General features: G+C 39.2%; 1 protein-coding gene across 5 annotated transcripts in view; it reads right to left on the minus strand.

The window, feature by feature from the left end:
* Nucleotides 1–14,368, minus strand: part of LOC133486501 (FERM, ARHGEF and pleckstrin domain-containing protein 1-like) — a 54,893-nt gene continuing 40,525 nt past the window's right edge. The window contains exons 14-28 of one of the 5 annotated variants that reach the window (XM_061791775.1): nucleotides 13,520–13,689; nucleotides 13,058–13,147; nucleotides 11,206–11,339; nucleotides 9,973–10,054; nucleotides 9,644–9,881; nucleotides 8,140–8,270; nucleotides 7,979–8,047; nucleotides 7,248–7,337; nucleotides 6,900–6,982; nucleotides 6,689–6,801; nucleotides 4,916–5,079; nucleotides 4,761–4,799; nucleotides 2,577–2,684; nucleotides 1,123–1,274; nucleotides 1–1,042 (exon numbers count right to left, since the gene is read on the minus strand). In XM_061791775.1, coding sequence (XP_061647759.1) covers nucleotides 961–1,042; nucleotides 1,123–1,274; nucleotides 2,577–2,684; nucleotides 4,761–4,799; nucleotides 4,916–5,079; nucleotides 6,689–6,801; nucleotides 6,900–6,982; nucleotides 7,248–7,337; nucleotides 7,979–8,047; nucleotides 8,140–8,270; nucleotides 9,644–9,881; nucleotides 9,973–10,054; nucleotides 11,206–11,339; nucleotides 13,058–13,147; nucleotides 13,520–13,689 — 1,745 coding nt within the window. In that variant the 3' untranslated portion in view covers nucleotides 1–960. Of the gene's footprint in view, nucleotides 1,043–1,122; nucleotides 1,275–2,576; nucleotides 2,685–3,165; nucleotides 3,294–4,760; nucleotides 4,800–4,915; nucleotides 5,080–6,688; nucleotides 6,802–6,899; nucleotides 6,983–7,247; nucleotides 7,338–7,978; nucleotides 8,048–8,139; nucleotides 8,271–9,643; nucleotides 9,882–9,972; nucleotides 10,055–11,205; nucleotides 11,340–13,057; nucleotides 13,148–13,507; nucleotides 13,690–14,368 lie in introns of those variants that run through there. The other 4 variants (XM_061791774.1, XM_061791777.1, XM_061791776.1 and 1 more) reach the window with 4 other exon arrangements.

The raw sequence follows: 14,368 nt of genomic DNA on the forward strand, positions 1-14,368 counted from the left end.
TACTTTTTAAAATTGCTTTTATTTCGAAAGCCAACCCTTGCTGGAGTCATTCTTCAGCACAATAAAGCTGTTGCATTTCATGTTTTAACACAAAAACGATTTTAAGTTATTTGGACCCATAAAAAGAGCTAATGCCTGAAGATGGGAGGCCATCTGGTTAAATGAGAAGCAGAGACGTTTGGAATTGAACGTTTCTATTGAGTTTTCAACATCATCTTTAAAGCTTTCTGTTACATTGTTTTGTCATTCTGATATGGTTGTGAACATTTTATTAAAAATGAAAGCAAAACTAACAAGTATTCAACAAGGTAACAATTGTCTGAAAATGCCACTGGCACTGACAACTGCTTCTTTGGCTCATTATTAAGCAAGCCTCAGTTGTCACCTTTTGATATTACAACAATACCTTTTACAGAGTAATCATACTTTTTTTTTTTTTTTTTAAATATGAAAACAAACCAGGCCAGTTGCTCAGCATTGAGTTTTAAAGGGTGTCCTGTTTTACATTGACTTGAATTTTATGGCGTACCGCAACAGTAACATTCTTCAGAGGTTTATAAAAAAAAAAATAATAATAATAAAAAAAAAAAAGCATTACAAAAGTCAAGGAGTGTGATATAAATGTTTGGCACCACAAGTGAAGTTTCCTGCAAAGTGAACGACAAAAAAGGCCATCGAAGAAAGTATACAGACAAGTTTCTACGGTTAAAACAAATGGGGGGGGGGGGGAGAGCACAATGAGGAATAGGAAGTGGGTGTGATTATTAGAAAACAGTATAAAATGACATCCTGTAAAAAGGTTTCAGATTTGAGCTGTAAAAATGCCTGAAGAAGAAATGCAGTCTCTGATGCAGTCGAAACCAGCGGACATGTCACCATTAGAACAGTAAAAAAGCACCAGTTTGTGCATGGACACACCGACGGATGTCACACGTGTGTGAAGAGAGGACGGAGTCCAGCTCAACGAGTGTGGGACTCCTTGTTGTTCTGCACCCGAGCGTGACTGGAGGGGGCTGTTGCACTGCGGATCACCTCCATCCACCTGCGGCCAACAAAATAACCCCAACTCAGCCCTCTTAGACATACAGTAAATAAATGTAAATAACATTCATTCCAGGTTACCTTTCGAAGGTGTATTCACTCTCTGACCGGAAGTAGTAGACGTGGGACTTGAAATGCAGTTTAAAGACGTAGTCCTTGTGGATGTTCTCCGACTCGGACGGAATGGTCACAGAGTAACCCAGCAGGGGAAGGCTGGCCAGAGGGTAATCATCCTGAAAGGAGGAGCAATACTGCATTAAAGCAAAAATACATTAGAATTTCATCCATCCATTTTCTATAGTGCGTGTCCTCATAAGGGACGCATTAGAGCTGGATGTCTTCAACGACCCTAACATGCATATTTTTGGAAGGTGGGAGGAAGTCGGAGTGCCTGGAGAAAAGCCACATAAGCATGTGGAGAGCATGCAAAATCCACACAGGATGGCCAGAGTCAAGATTTGTACCTCCAGCGTTTCAGCTGTGAAGCAGATGGACCACCATGCTGGCCTAAATTGTAATTTCAATCTTACAAATAACTTCAACATCACATGGACACTGACTTACCATCTTGATCTTTTCCCCATGTAACACATGAATAACCTACTTTAGTGGATTAGACCATGATTCTCAAAGTGTGGCACAGCCACCATAAGTGGAAGGTAAAAACAATCACTGAATTTAATACAAACAACATTAATTGAAAAGATAATACATATTGGAATGAATGAAAATATCAACTGATGCCAAGGAAATGAAGGGAGATACAAATTTAAGTACAGTTACACTTCAGTTGTATTTAACTTAATTATGATACATTTGCAGTAAATCTTTCAGAACCGTTTGTTTTTAAACATTTATTTACATACAATTTGTTTTAACTTATGTGCAATACATTTTAATACAGTCATTTAGGTACACTTTTTTTGCTATATTTAAGTGTTATTATTCAAACTGTTGAATATTTCACTGGCTCACAATAATGTTTAATCTACTTTTTAAATTTGACATAAGACATCGCTTTTTCTGACAGTATGTAGCTGAAGGTAAATTTGCTGTTCAAAGGCCTTACTTTAAGGAAAGGTGTAGTTCTGTAAAAAAAGAAACAATTATAATAAATAAATGTGTAGGTAAAAGTTTTTCAGTAACCAAATGGAACCACAAAAAAACAACTCCAGTTGAGTTTACATATTTTTCCTCAGGAGGTGCCAGTGAGCCACAGGAGTCAAGAATTTTTGTTCTTTGTTTGTTTTTTAGTTTAAGATTTTGGCAATTAAGTGGTGTTGTTTTAAAAATTACTAACAAGTTTAACTGCTTATTCTTGTATTTCTACTAGTTTGCCAACATCCACTATAAAACCGAAATGTTTTGGATCATGCACTGATAGCGACTGAGGTCAAGTGTCTACAAAGCATTTGACTTTTAGCAGAGGTGCAATGCTTTCATGCAGGAGAAGGAGAAGGAAGAAGGCGGATTAAAACTTGGCTGACAGTGAAGTGAGGGGTGTAGCAAGGGTATGGAGAGAGCATGGTCATCACCTGGTGGGACTTGTAGAAAAACAGGCTGAAGTTGGTGAAGACCACCCACAGCTTCTGCCAGCCATTGCTGTTCTTGAACTTTCGGAGTAGATTTCCCGAAAGCTGGTTCTAGGAAACACAGCACACACAACAAAGTTGAAATATGAGTATGAAAATCTGGGTCCGTTAGAATGAATATGTACTGTATAATTTGACTTTTTGTACATTGACATCATTACATTTAGGATTAACTAAATATAGCAGCAGTTTCATTGGATTTCTTCATTTTTGTAAATTATTATTATTATTATTAATTTATATTTATGTGTATATGTATGTCCCTTTTACCAAGCCACACCTATAGATCGAATTCCATGCTTACACTCAAAGGCCACTTCGTTAGGTACGCCTGCACAAGCCAATAAGATCCTAAGCAAGAGCTGTATCAAAAATATCCACCTTTACAAGTAAAAAATGCTCAGTTTTGATTTACGTTGTCAGAAAGGTATTGAATTAAGGTTGGGAAACACTGCATTAGGTTGTGCAAGTGTCCCGAATGTTGTGGCCAATTAACCCAATGAGGCCTGTGCTGTCTGCCTGGCTCTTTTACCTCTAGACTCCTGCGGGCTTCGCTAAAGGAGAGGCTCTGTACTCGGTACCAGCAGATAACGCACAGAGGTACTGGTCCCTGGCCACTGCGTGGCCCCACCTTATTCTCACTGACTGGACTAGGGCCCTCTAGCGTGGGGAAACGCACAGACGCGTGCGGGGGGAAGGTAAAGAAACGACAGACAGGGAGGGAGGACAGAAACACAGACACTGAGTAGGTGAACCAAAAGCATGCAGTGCAGTGCAAGGGTCAACAGCAGGAAAGCCGGCGACATCCAGGCATGGCTGTGAAAAGGACGAGTTACGGGGAGCCACAGAGGAAGAGCTCAACCGACAGCTGCAGGGCTTCACAGAGGATTGCTCCCAAAACATCAGTTTTGGTAGCGAGAGCTTAGTGACTTTCTGTTTATTTATAGACCCTCAGAGATTGCAAGTGGCTCAGAGTGGGGGAGTGAGGCTGGAGAGAAAGGGGAAAAACAAGGAAAGCCACATTTGTGAACATAGAGAGGGATTTCACGCAGCGTGAACAACATCCTCACAGTTTGCCGGTGGAAAACAGGCCCATGAACAATTGTTGCTCCTAATCTTAGTTTCATCTTCAATATGTTTTGATGGCAAACTCAACCATTCATGCCTTTACAGCCCTTGTCACAGTCATGCTCCCCGGAAAACTAAATGGAAGCATACAATTCAAAATACATATGAAATATAACAAGTTAAAGAAATATCAAAGGGAATTTAGAGATTAAAACAGGTGGGCAAAGTAGGGGTCACACATATGGCCTGCTCTGATCTTATATTAATTCTATGTTCGACTAATAATTTAATTTACCACTGTATATTTACGTCAACAAGAGTCCTGTAATGTTTTTTGCATTAATTTAGCTGCATTTCCCCTTTCTTGGTTTATTATATATATATTTTTTTAAATTCATTTCTCCTTAAATAATAGGTTAATTTATTTGGCAATGCAAATAAAAAAAAATGTACGTGCATTTGTACTTTTAAAAAATTAGTTAATTATAATGTCATTAATTACAACTAAAATAAAACAATATATAATCATTTTATTTTCATTTGTTTCACCTCATCTACTGTATCTATTAGTGACCCACCTGTTTTACAAAAATCAAATGTCCCTTTGAGCAAAAAAGTTCGCCTGAACTAATTCCAAATGGATTAACTGTTTAACCCAAGACCTTTTTCCATACAGTGTCTGCATTTGTTGTTTTTGCTTTTTATCATTATTCACTCACACTAACTGTGGGACTTTAATTGCTTCAGCATTCTTTTAGAAGCCTTTTAATATTTTTCATCTATTAAACCATTGCAAAAAGTATAGCTTTAATCTACTGTAAGTCATCTACATGTAATGAGGACACTAACAGGAAAAATAATAAGCCATAATAGGATCTGATGTAATTCAGAAACAGTAGGTTGAGATCAATCACCTATAGTACATCATGATAAATAATCAAAACCTACATTTTTCATGTCTGTGTTATTAATAATGTATGGCAGGAGCAAGTAAACTGACTTTCTGTCAAAAAATAGATTTTTTTCATTTTTTGCCCTATCCAGTAAAAATCAACTAACCTTATAGACTGACCGGTATGTGTGAGGATACTGTTCCCACTGGAAAATCACAGCGTGAATCAACAGATATCAAACAGTGAGAAACATAGAAAGGTGAGCGAGGCGGAGGCGAGAGAGGCAGGAGGTTAGCACGGAGCTCGACGTTTGTCCGGTACCTCCACGGCTATGTTAAAATCCACCATGGCCACGCTGGTGTTCCTGTGCCAGCACACGTGCACCATGGTGTTACCGCGGTGAGGGGTGACCCTCTCCGGGGAGGTGTGCGACGCCGTCGTGTCGTCTTCGGACTCCGCCTCCACTGAGAACTCCTCTGGGAATTCTGGGAAAGTCGGGAGGATGTTACTGCGAGACAATTGAGCGGGACGAGGGAAGGATTTGGGGAGAAGGAAGCTAGAGTAGACAATGTTTGGTTATTTACAAACTGATTTTCTTATTTGTGGTCATCACTGTGATTGAAGACAGACACTTGTAAGAAGATTGAGGATACTCAAAGCTGTCAAAAGGTTATGTTTCTCTCTTCAGTTGTTTGTTAACCTAACAAAAATAAAAAGTAGGCAGTTTTATTCTGCCTTGTTGACTACCTAAGTTACGCAACAATAAAGCAGAGGTCAGCAACTTGGTGCCCCCCAAGGACCACATAAGTAGCCCACAGCCTGTTCTAAAAATCGCTTACCAGTGATAGGACATTGTGATTTTGTAGGAATGTTGTAGAAGTGAAAATGTAAACACTTGCAGAGATTTATAGAAATAATGTTGCATATTGAAATTCATCTATTTCCTAACTTGTTAAATTGTTGATAGTTGTGAGAAAGTGTCAGTGTCGTCACGTAGATAAATATCATTAACGATTAATAATGATATAATTAAAGGTAAAATGAGCGAATTTGTTATTTCAGAAGCGTATATTAAACTAGTAGCTCTTAATCATTACCCAAAATCTAGCTCTCATTTTCAAACCGGTTGGTGACCCCTGGATTAAACATTGTTACTACTGGCTTTGCTGACCGTGTTTGTGTTACTGTTGAAACCTGGATTTTCATCTTCAGCTTTTATATTGATGAAATGACACCTTTTTGACAATTTAAGGCCTACCGTACTCGTAACTGTGCTTGGCGAAGCCAAAGTAAACTGAAATTGAGTTGTAGGTGAATTGAGTGTGACTGAAATACGCTATATTATTTTAACCAAGTAAAAAGCAAATGCATAATAATGGCCTGGATTGTTAAGAATTTGATTAAAATTGGAATGAAACAGATTGTTGATTTAATGGGTCTTAAAGCAAATTGAGTGCACTACTTGGCTGCAACCAGCAGAGGCGCTGTTGATTCAGACTAAACGTATTCAGTTTGTGTTATGAAGAAGAGCAAACTAAAGCTATGGATAGTTCGTAAGTAAGGCAATACAGTGCTCTCCTGCATATTTGTGATTTGTTACTTGTGAATTCAAACATTTACAGATTTGTTAGGGGGAAACTCTCCTCTGTTACTTGCTAAAAGACTCACCTAGTTTTGTGGTCATTTCCTGTTTTATAGAAACGTAATGCTTTCCCCCACCTTATGGCATCTATAGGGAATTAAAACCTGTTTGGTGGGGGTGTAAATTACTATTTTCACGATCCCTACACAATAGGGCTTGGTCCTGGGGGAATACTGTACCACACTCTCATTGAAACAGAAGTTCAGAACATTCAGAAAGATTCTCCCATCCTATTAAAAATAATATTAAAAGATTGATTATTCCTTTGCACCACAGTTGATCGAGGGCATTTACTCAAATGTCCATTCCTAATAAAAATACATTTGTGCATCACATCACATTGCACATATGTCTGCCCATACACACAAAATGCAAATATTAGTCAGAGAAAAATATTGAGGTCTGGACGTAATAGCGGGCTCCGTTCATGGTAATGTTGTACGTAAACTTACTGCTGTCAGTCAACGTGCAGCTCATCAGGTCAGATGAAGGCCCGTTGTTGTTTTTTGCCATTTCTACAGCCATCTCAATATCCTCCATCCACTTCTCCATTTCTGACAAAGAACTATAGAGAAGAATACACAAAATACTTAAGTATGGTAAATGCATCATGGTGCATGTGTGCCGCCATGAGATCTTTGGGTTGACCACTTCTGATCTTACCTGGCTGCTACCACCACTGACTGCCGCTGGCTGACCAAAGTGAAGGCGTGAGGAACACCCCACTCATCTTCACTCTCTCTGATCTGGAAAGAGACACACAGACATTATAGGGTGGTAAGTAGGACAGCGAGGACCAAAATAGACGGAAAAGGAGAGGTTGCGGGAGGGAGGATTAAACATGATGTGGTTATCCTAGAAGCACGAGTGTGTTTATGCATGTGTTTGTGTCAATTTGTGTTTGTGTGTGTCTAACAGAGCTCCTATTCTGCTGTTTGATGCTGCTTGTTTCCACTAACGACAGACTGGTGATGATCATTTGAACCATTTTGGGTCCAATTTGGGACTCACTGTCATGCCATGGAGCGGCAGCTGTCCGTGAACTTTGAACTGGTTGGTTGCCGTCATCCCTCGACTGCTGTACAAAATGACGTCGTTGAACTATAACCACAGAAGCACAGAGATGGAGGGGGGGGAAAAAAAAAAAAAAAAAAAAGAACAATTAACACTGTAAACCAAAATTACATAGGGTACTGTTGCACACTATGTGTACCCTTTGGTTTGTAAATTATTTAACTTCTATTAATAGTGAGCCTGTCTTTTCCCCTATGTCTTCTTTTTAACCAATGAATTGGCCAAAAGTAATAATTATTTACATTTTATGATAAGGCTCCCTTTTAACAATTACACTAGGTTGTAGCTCATCAATAGATAATTCCAAACTTTCAGTTATTTGAATTTTCCAAATAGTGAGCCCACACTTACTGTCCAAATGCTTGTAATCATTTTGTGCGGTTGGTGATTCTTTAAAGTGGTTTATCTTACTCTAAACCGGTAACTTCCATAGGTATGCAAAGCACTTAAAAAAAATATATATGAGCACTTTTCAAACCTTGAAAAAAGATTTAAGATTTTTTAAAAACCTGTGGGAACGCTGAACCATCCGAAATTTTAGAATTTTTTGTTGTTTTAACAAGAAAGTATGGAGTTATGTTTTTTTTTGTTTTTATTTTTTAAACACCACCAAAGGCCTTATTAGAAACGCTAAGATTTTGATCTAACATAAGAAAGTGAGGTGTTACCAAGAAAAACATTCGTTGCTGTAGGCCTTTTCCAGACAGTTTGCTAAGGCAGCCAAACCTGATGAATTCCTAACACACAAACAAAAACAACAACAACAAAATAATTTCAATCATGAGCAAAACAACAACAACAAAAATGGATTAAATAAATTCAGACTTACCCGACCAGGAACAACAAGATTGTCTACACCAATCAGATCCTTCTTCAGCTCCAACAGTTTCTGGAAGTTTTCCATCTTCACGATGCTGCCCTGGAGCTGCTCTACCACCTCGGACACGTCTGCCAGAGCAGCTGCAAGTAGAGTGAAAGTCATTAAAATAGATATTTTATATATCCACAATGATGGGTTTTGTGTCCCAATAAGTTCAAGAGAAACACAACGACACTTGTTTCTCTAGAATTGAGCATCCAGTTCAAGTATTTGATGATTTTTGTAGAGTTGTGTGATCGGGTTGGATGTGTTGTATGACGTGATTGATTGTTTTTGGGCATTTTTTTTCCTCCCTCACTTTTTTTGTACATTCACACAACTTGTTTTGTTGTAACTTATTGTAAGAATGACTAAAAAAAAATAAACCATTCATATTCATTCATTCAGTATTTAACTGTCCTCCAGTTTTCTACATTAGAATAGCTTAACAAATCATTAAATAATTTAGACCTCAAATATCTCACAAATAGGTTTAAATAATTTAATACCTACAAGTTTATTTTTGTTATTATTATGTACTGATCATATTCACCCTCCTCTTTTATTTTTATCTCTATCTCATCCTCAGGCCAAAGCCCTGTCTAATTAAAAAGTATTGATTTTGACGCTATCTTCTGGCCACTTGGTGCCAAGGAACAATGTTGAAGTTAGGGGCGGAGTGTCATTTAGTTAGGGCATTAACCTGTGTAACATAAAAGTAGTGCTTTGCCACCTCCTTGTGGTACACTATATTATTTATGTACAATATTATTATGTACTGGGTAGAGGTTGAACGACTAACCAGCAGAGTAGTTAACGCTACGGTGATTTTAGTCAAGTTAATTAATCAATGACGACATTTTTTCAGTTGTCAACTGAAAACTAGGCCGTGCAAGTGTTTGCCTTCAGCCTCAAAAACAAAAGCTCACTCTACCCGCTGTCTCATCCAATCACATTTAGACACCTTCACGGCCTCACAGACAGTCGGAACTTGTACAACTCTTAACACCAATTCACATAAGACGATTGCAGCGTCGCGACTCACCACAGTACTATAAAAAAATAAAAATAAAGGAATAATAAAAAAATCCCAATAGGCGGGAATGCTTTGCAATAATGCACTGTAATGACACTGCAGTTGTGTTACATGGCTTCTTGCTAGAGTTTTACAAGTTCCGACTGTGCGGCCGTGAATGTGTCTGAGCGTGATTTGTCATCGGACGTGTCAGGGTGTATGTGAGAATTAACCATTGCGAGGTGGTGAAGTCGACGCTTTGACTAGTCGTTTATACCCCCTATTACAGATCATAGTGTAATCACCTTCATTTCGTATACTGCAATCAACCTTACATTCCCTACAACTAGAATATTTGTTTACAAAGTAAAAACTATAAAATATACAAATACACATTGAATTAAACTACTGCATTGTACCGCAAGTGTCATAACTTGTGCTAAGTATCGAGTGTGCTACCTCTGCAGTCCCTGAAGTCCACATGTGTCGCCGGGTAGTGTTTGCACAGACGCTCCAGAATGTGCTTATAGTGCACGAGGCGGTGCAGAGGCCGCAGGATGAAGACGTTGAGGGGCACGTAGCACACCTTCTGAAGCTCAAAGTCCCGGCAGAGGCCTTCTAACCTACGTGACGTCCTGCACGCCTTCTCCAGTTCCGTCAGGATGTCACTCTGCTTATGTAGGTTGGCTGTCAGTGGCTGTGGATGGAGTCACATGTTAATGAGGCTGTAGTCATTCATATGGAGATGATACGGTTGAATTAATCAAAAATAAATAAATTAAGCTCACCTTCAAGCCTTGCAAGCTCTTCAGCATGACATCTCCAATGCGCTGGTAGTCTCCTTTAATGTGAGCATTAGATCGCCCTTCCCTAGAAGAAATATATATCAGCACTTTTAATTAGTCAATAACAGCAGTCCCTCAAAATCCCTTGAGGGTTAATCAACAATAAATCAAGAAATAAAACACTTCAAGCTGGATGAGTGTTTTCAAGACCCAAATTAGCCACAAGGTGTCGCCTTGAGCACAAACTCAAAATACAATACTGCACATAAATCACATCATCAGTATCAGTCTGTATTGTCTTGCATACATATCTTTACTGTCTTCATGACTTAAATAATATTTTATTTAAAGTTTTAAAAAAAAAAACTAAAATATTAATCAGGGCAGCACGATATTCTGGTGTTTGGCATGTCTGTCTCATAGTCTTTGGGTTCTGGGTTCGAATCTCGGCACAGGCCTTCCTGTGTGGCGTTTGCATGTTCTCCCCGTGCTTGCGTGAGTTACTCCGGCTTCCTCCCACATTCCCAAAACATGCATGTCAGACTAAATTGTCATAAGTGAATGTGAGTACTCTCAACGGTTGTTTGTTTATATGGGCAGGGTGTACCTCACCACTCGCCCAAGCTAGACTCCAGCTCACCTGCAACCCTAATACCAACAAGCATTGTAGCAAATGGATGGAAATATTAATCAGTAAATTAATCAGTTAGAATTCATGGTAAACCACTTCAAATTCATTTTATGTGGAAAGAGATGACATTGACCTCTCTCAGGTCCAACATTAGTGATGTTTAAAGCGTCTTACTTTCTTCCATTTTCATCTGTTAATGTTGTATAATGTCTTGGTGTCCAATAACCTTTGTCCATCTATAGTAGTACAGGTTACTTTGCGTGTGTCACATCCTGTCAGCAGATTAATTTATAATGTCATTTGGTGTTTACAGTTGCAACAGAATACAACAAGTGTAGGAGTAAACCCCCCCCCAAAAAAAACACTGCAGTTCTGACAGACACGCTGACTTAACACATGGCCATGAGTCAGTATCATGTGTTTTGGGGAAAGCACAACATCATTAAAAGAGATCAGACAGCCGAAACTCGATGTCTGCCTCATGCAGCATGCCTGTTGCCATGGAGATAACAGCTCCTGCTGTCATGAAGGCAACGATTCAACTAAAACCAAAAAACTTTTTTGTGGGTTTTTGTTTGTTTGTCAGGGTGTGAAGTGAGTCTCACCACAAAGCCAGCCTCTGCTCCACCTCCCTGAGAAAACCCGTGTGAAACTTGTGCAGCGGCTCAAGAGTGGAGAAAACAGCCTTCTTGAGAGAGTCCGTACTGTCCTCGTCTTGTCCTACGGCGTTCTGGAAAGACTGAAAAGCCGCCCCCCCCCCCAAAAAAAAAAACCAAGAAAACAGTGAAGAAATAAAACTGACGTTTCTCCTGTCAATTCTAAATGGAAGCAGTCAGAAAAAGATTCTTTTATAAACTGAGAATTTAGAAGTTGAAAGACGAATGAGTGTAAGCTGTGGAGACATAGAGTTGGGCCTAAAGTAATACACTTATAAGAATTTGTTGAATGGGTATCTTCTGGCTGGAAATGAAAGTGGCAAAAGACTAAAACATGCTAGAGATATTAATGAAAAATATTGCCCAATGTCATAAGGAAAATTATTCATATCCTGCACAATTTTGAGGCACCACCATCTTCTACACCCTTCTCAAGGATCCTGGTAATTTAATAAGCATAATCTAGAACATTCTAATCAATTATACATTTAGAACATTGCATACTGTATGCTTTGGACTGAGAAAGTGTCTGAATAATTTAGGATTTTACTTAATTTGTTTTACTTTTTGGCTTCTTTTGTGTCATTTCCAGCTAAGACATGCAAATTAAAATCCACTTCAACACAACATTTGAATATAAGCTCTTTCATTACATTATTTTTAAATAATGTTCATAAGCACAGGGGGTCGAGATAGTCGTTACAGTGTCAGCCTCACAATTCTGAATGGTAGGTTTATTGAAGCCTCTTAATTGTCTATAGGTGTGAATGTCAGTATGAATGGTCGGTCTTCTATATGTGCCCTGCGATTGGCTGGCAACTAGTCCAGTGTGTACCCCACCTCTCACCCAAAGTTAGCTCCAGCTCAAATGCTATACAAAATAGATTGGATGGAAGTATATTAATAATTTTGGGTTTGACTGTAAATTCTTTCTGAGTTCTACCTTAATGAAGAACCAATAACTTAACTCACTAATTCTTAAAACAGTCATTTGTTCGACTGGAGCTCTTACAACAGAGTGTAATAAGAATTTCCTCTTGAGGGATTATAATCAGTATAATAAATTGGAAATTCAATTACATACAGGCATGAGAAGAGCTTTATTAAAAGGAGACAAGTTGGGAAAGGGGCTTTAGTCTTTGGGGGTGAGTTGCATCAGCAGTTCAGATGACTCCACCAGCTACGACTGGAGGGATTTAGAGAGATGGAGCGAGCGCATGGCTGGAGAGAAAATAAATAAATAAAAATGTTTAAAAAATGGGACATGAGCCAAGCCAAATATTTATGAGATACAAGAGAGTTTTTGCTGAAGATAGCACGGTAATAAAAATGTCACAGAAGACAGACTCATGCATGTTGAAGCACACTTTAGAAATATACCTCAGGCCATACCATTAGGAACACCTGCACAAATTAATGCAAACGAGTACAAGATTAGGTTATTGTGTTTACATTATTGAGGTAGGCACATCATACTGAGTTTTTTTTCTTCAGTATGATTAGTGGTGGGATGTAACATAGCACAAAACCTTGACACTGTATTTAGCTGTAATTATGTAGATTTTTTTAGGTGACTGCACTTTACCATTATTTTTGAGACAACCTGTTACGATGTAATGGATACAAAAATGTTATCTATTACAATCTGCCTGTGTCACCGCCTGCTTCAATGTCCTGGCGGATGCTCTGCCACGGAGCAACTAACCCGGAGAATCGATGTAATCTCCCCCAGAGGACGGCGCAAGGAGAAAACAAACTGTAAAGCGACACGTCAGGCAGTGGTGCCCTGGACTCGTCTTACCACGGTCACCACCTCCAGGTCCTTGACGTACGTCCTCTCTGTGGTCAGCAGTTCCTTGGCGATGAAGTAGGCCCTGTCTGTCGGGAACCTCTGCCAAGGCATCAAATACACACAATGGTCAGCAAAGAGTTCATGGACGTGAACTATCAAAAATTAAGATATGTAAAAAATGACCAAAAAAAATAAAAAATCGTAGGTATATTCTCTTTCAAGTGGGAAGTCACCAACTTTGAATATTTCCAAAATTCCTTAACTAAAGTTCCCAGGAAGAAAAATTCCAGAAATAATTCTTAAATGTTTTCCACTTGGACCCAATCCTGTTGTCCATGTAGTGGACATTGGAGAAAATCTAAATATCCAGAATCCAGATTAAGCAGGTAATTATCAATCTGATGTGTGCAGTCTTTACCAACTGCTGGACTACCTGCTTAATTTGTGTAAAGCACAAACCTTCCGGCGCACCTCGTCTTCATCATCAGTGCGAATGCTGCAGGCATCGTTGAGGAGTGGGCTGGTGAGAGGCGAAGGTTGCCGGACGTCGGGACTGTGACTGCCCACCTCCAGAGACGTCTGGCCATTAAGCAGACCGTGTCCGGAGGAAGTGAACAGGTACGGACTGTTTGTCAGTGCTCCTATTGGGGGGGGAGAGCAAGAGCGAGAGCGAGAGAGGAGTGAAAACTCAGCAATGGAAAGACGCATGATAAATTATTTGTTGTGGCTGCCTTGTGTTCACTTGCTTAATTAAACTGAATGAGTTGTAATCCTGTACGGCTCATCGAAAAACGAGCCAGCGACAGTTATTGACGGAATCTATTTGAGGAAGCTTCGTAGTTTCCCTTCGCTAAAAAGATAGCTGAGGCATATGCCTTCTAGAAGTGAAACATCAGAAGTAACTCACTCTGAAGTCCAGACAGCACCACAGGCTTAGTGCAACAAAAACATACTGCAGAAAGACTACACTAACAGGACACAACAATAGGTACACCTACACTATGAAATTCAATACATGACCTGTATCAAATATTCCACACTGCATCATACTAGGAGTACTGTAGTAGGAACTACAATAATATACATATTTTTGAATGCATACACAGTGTCAATTACATTAATATTATAGTCTTTGAAAAGACAGCATGCAACAGTTATTGCATTTGATCAGTAAGGTTTCATCTGGAACACCACAACAGTGAGCGCATTGACTCAACATTGGTCTGGGATTTACTGTAAACACTGTCGCGGGAAAGAGTGGAAACCACAAACCACGACAAATCTACAGAAGATTACTGCTAATAAGTGTTAGAGATGCCC

Source organism: Phyllopteryx taeniolatus, chromosome 12 (genome assembly GCF_024500385.1).
Source record: "Phyllopteryx taeniolatus isolate TA_2022b chromosome 12, UOR_Ptae_1.2, whole genome shotgun sequence".
NCBI lineage: Eukaryota > Metazoa > Chordata > Actinopteri > Syngnathiformes > Syngnathidae > Phyllopteryx > Phyllopteryx taeniolatus.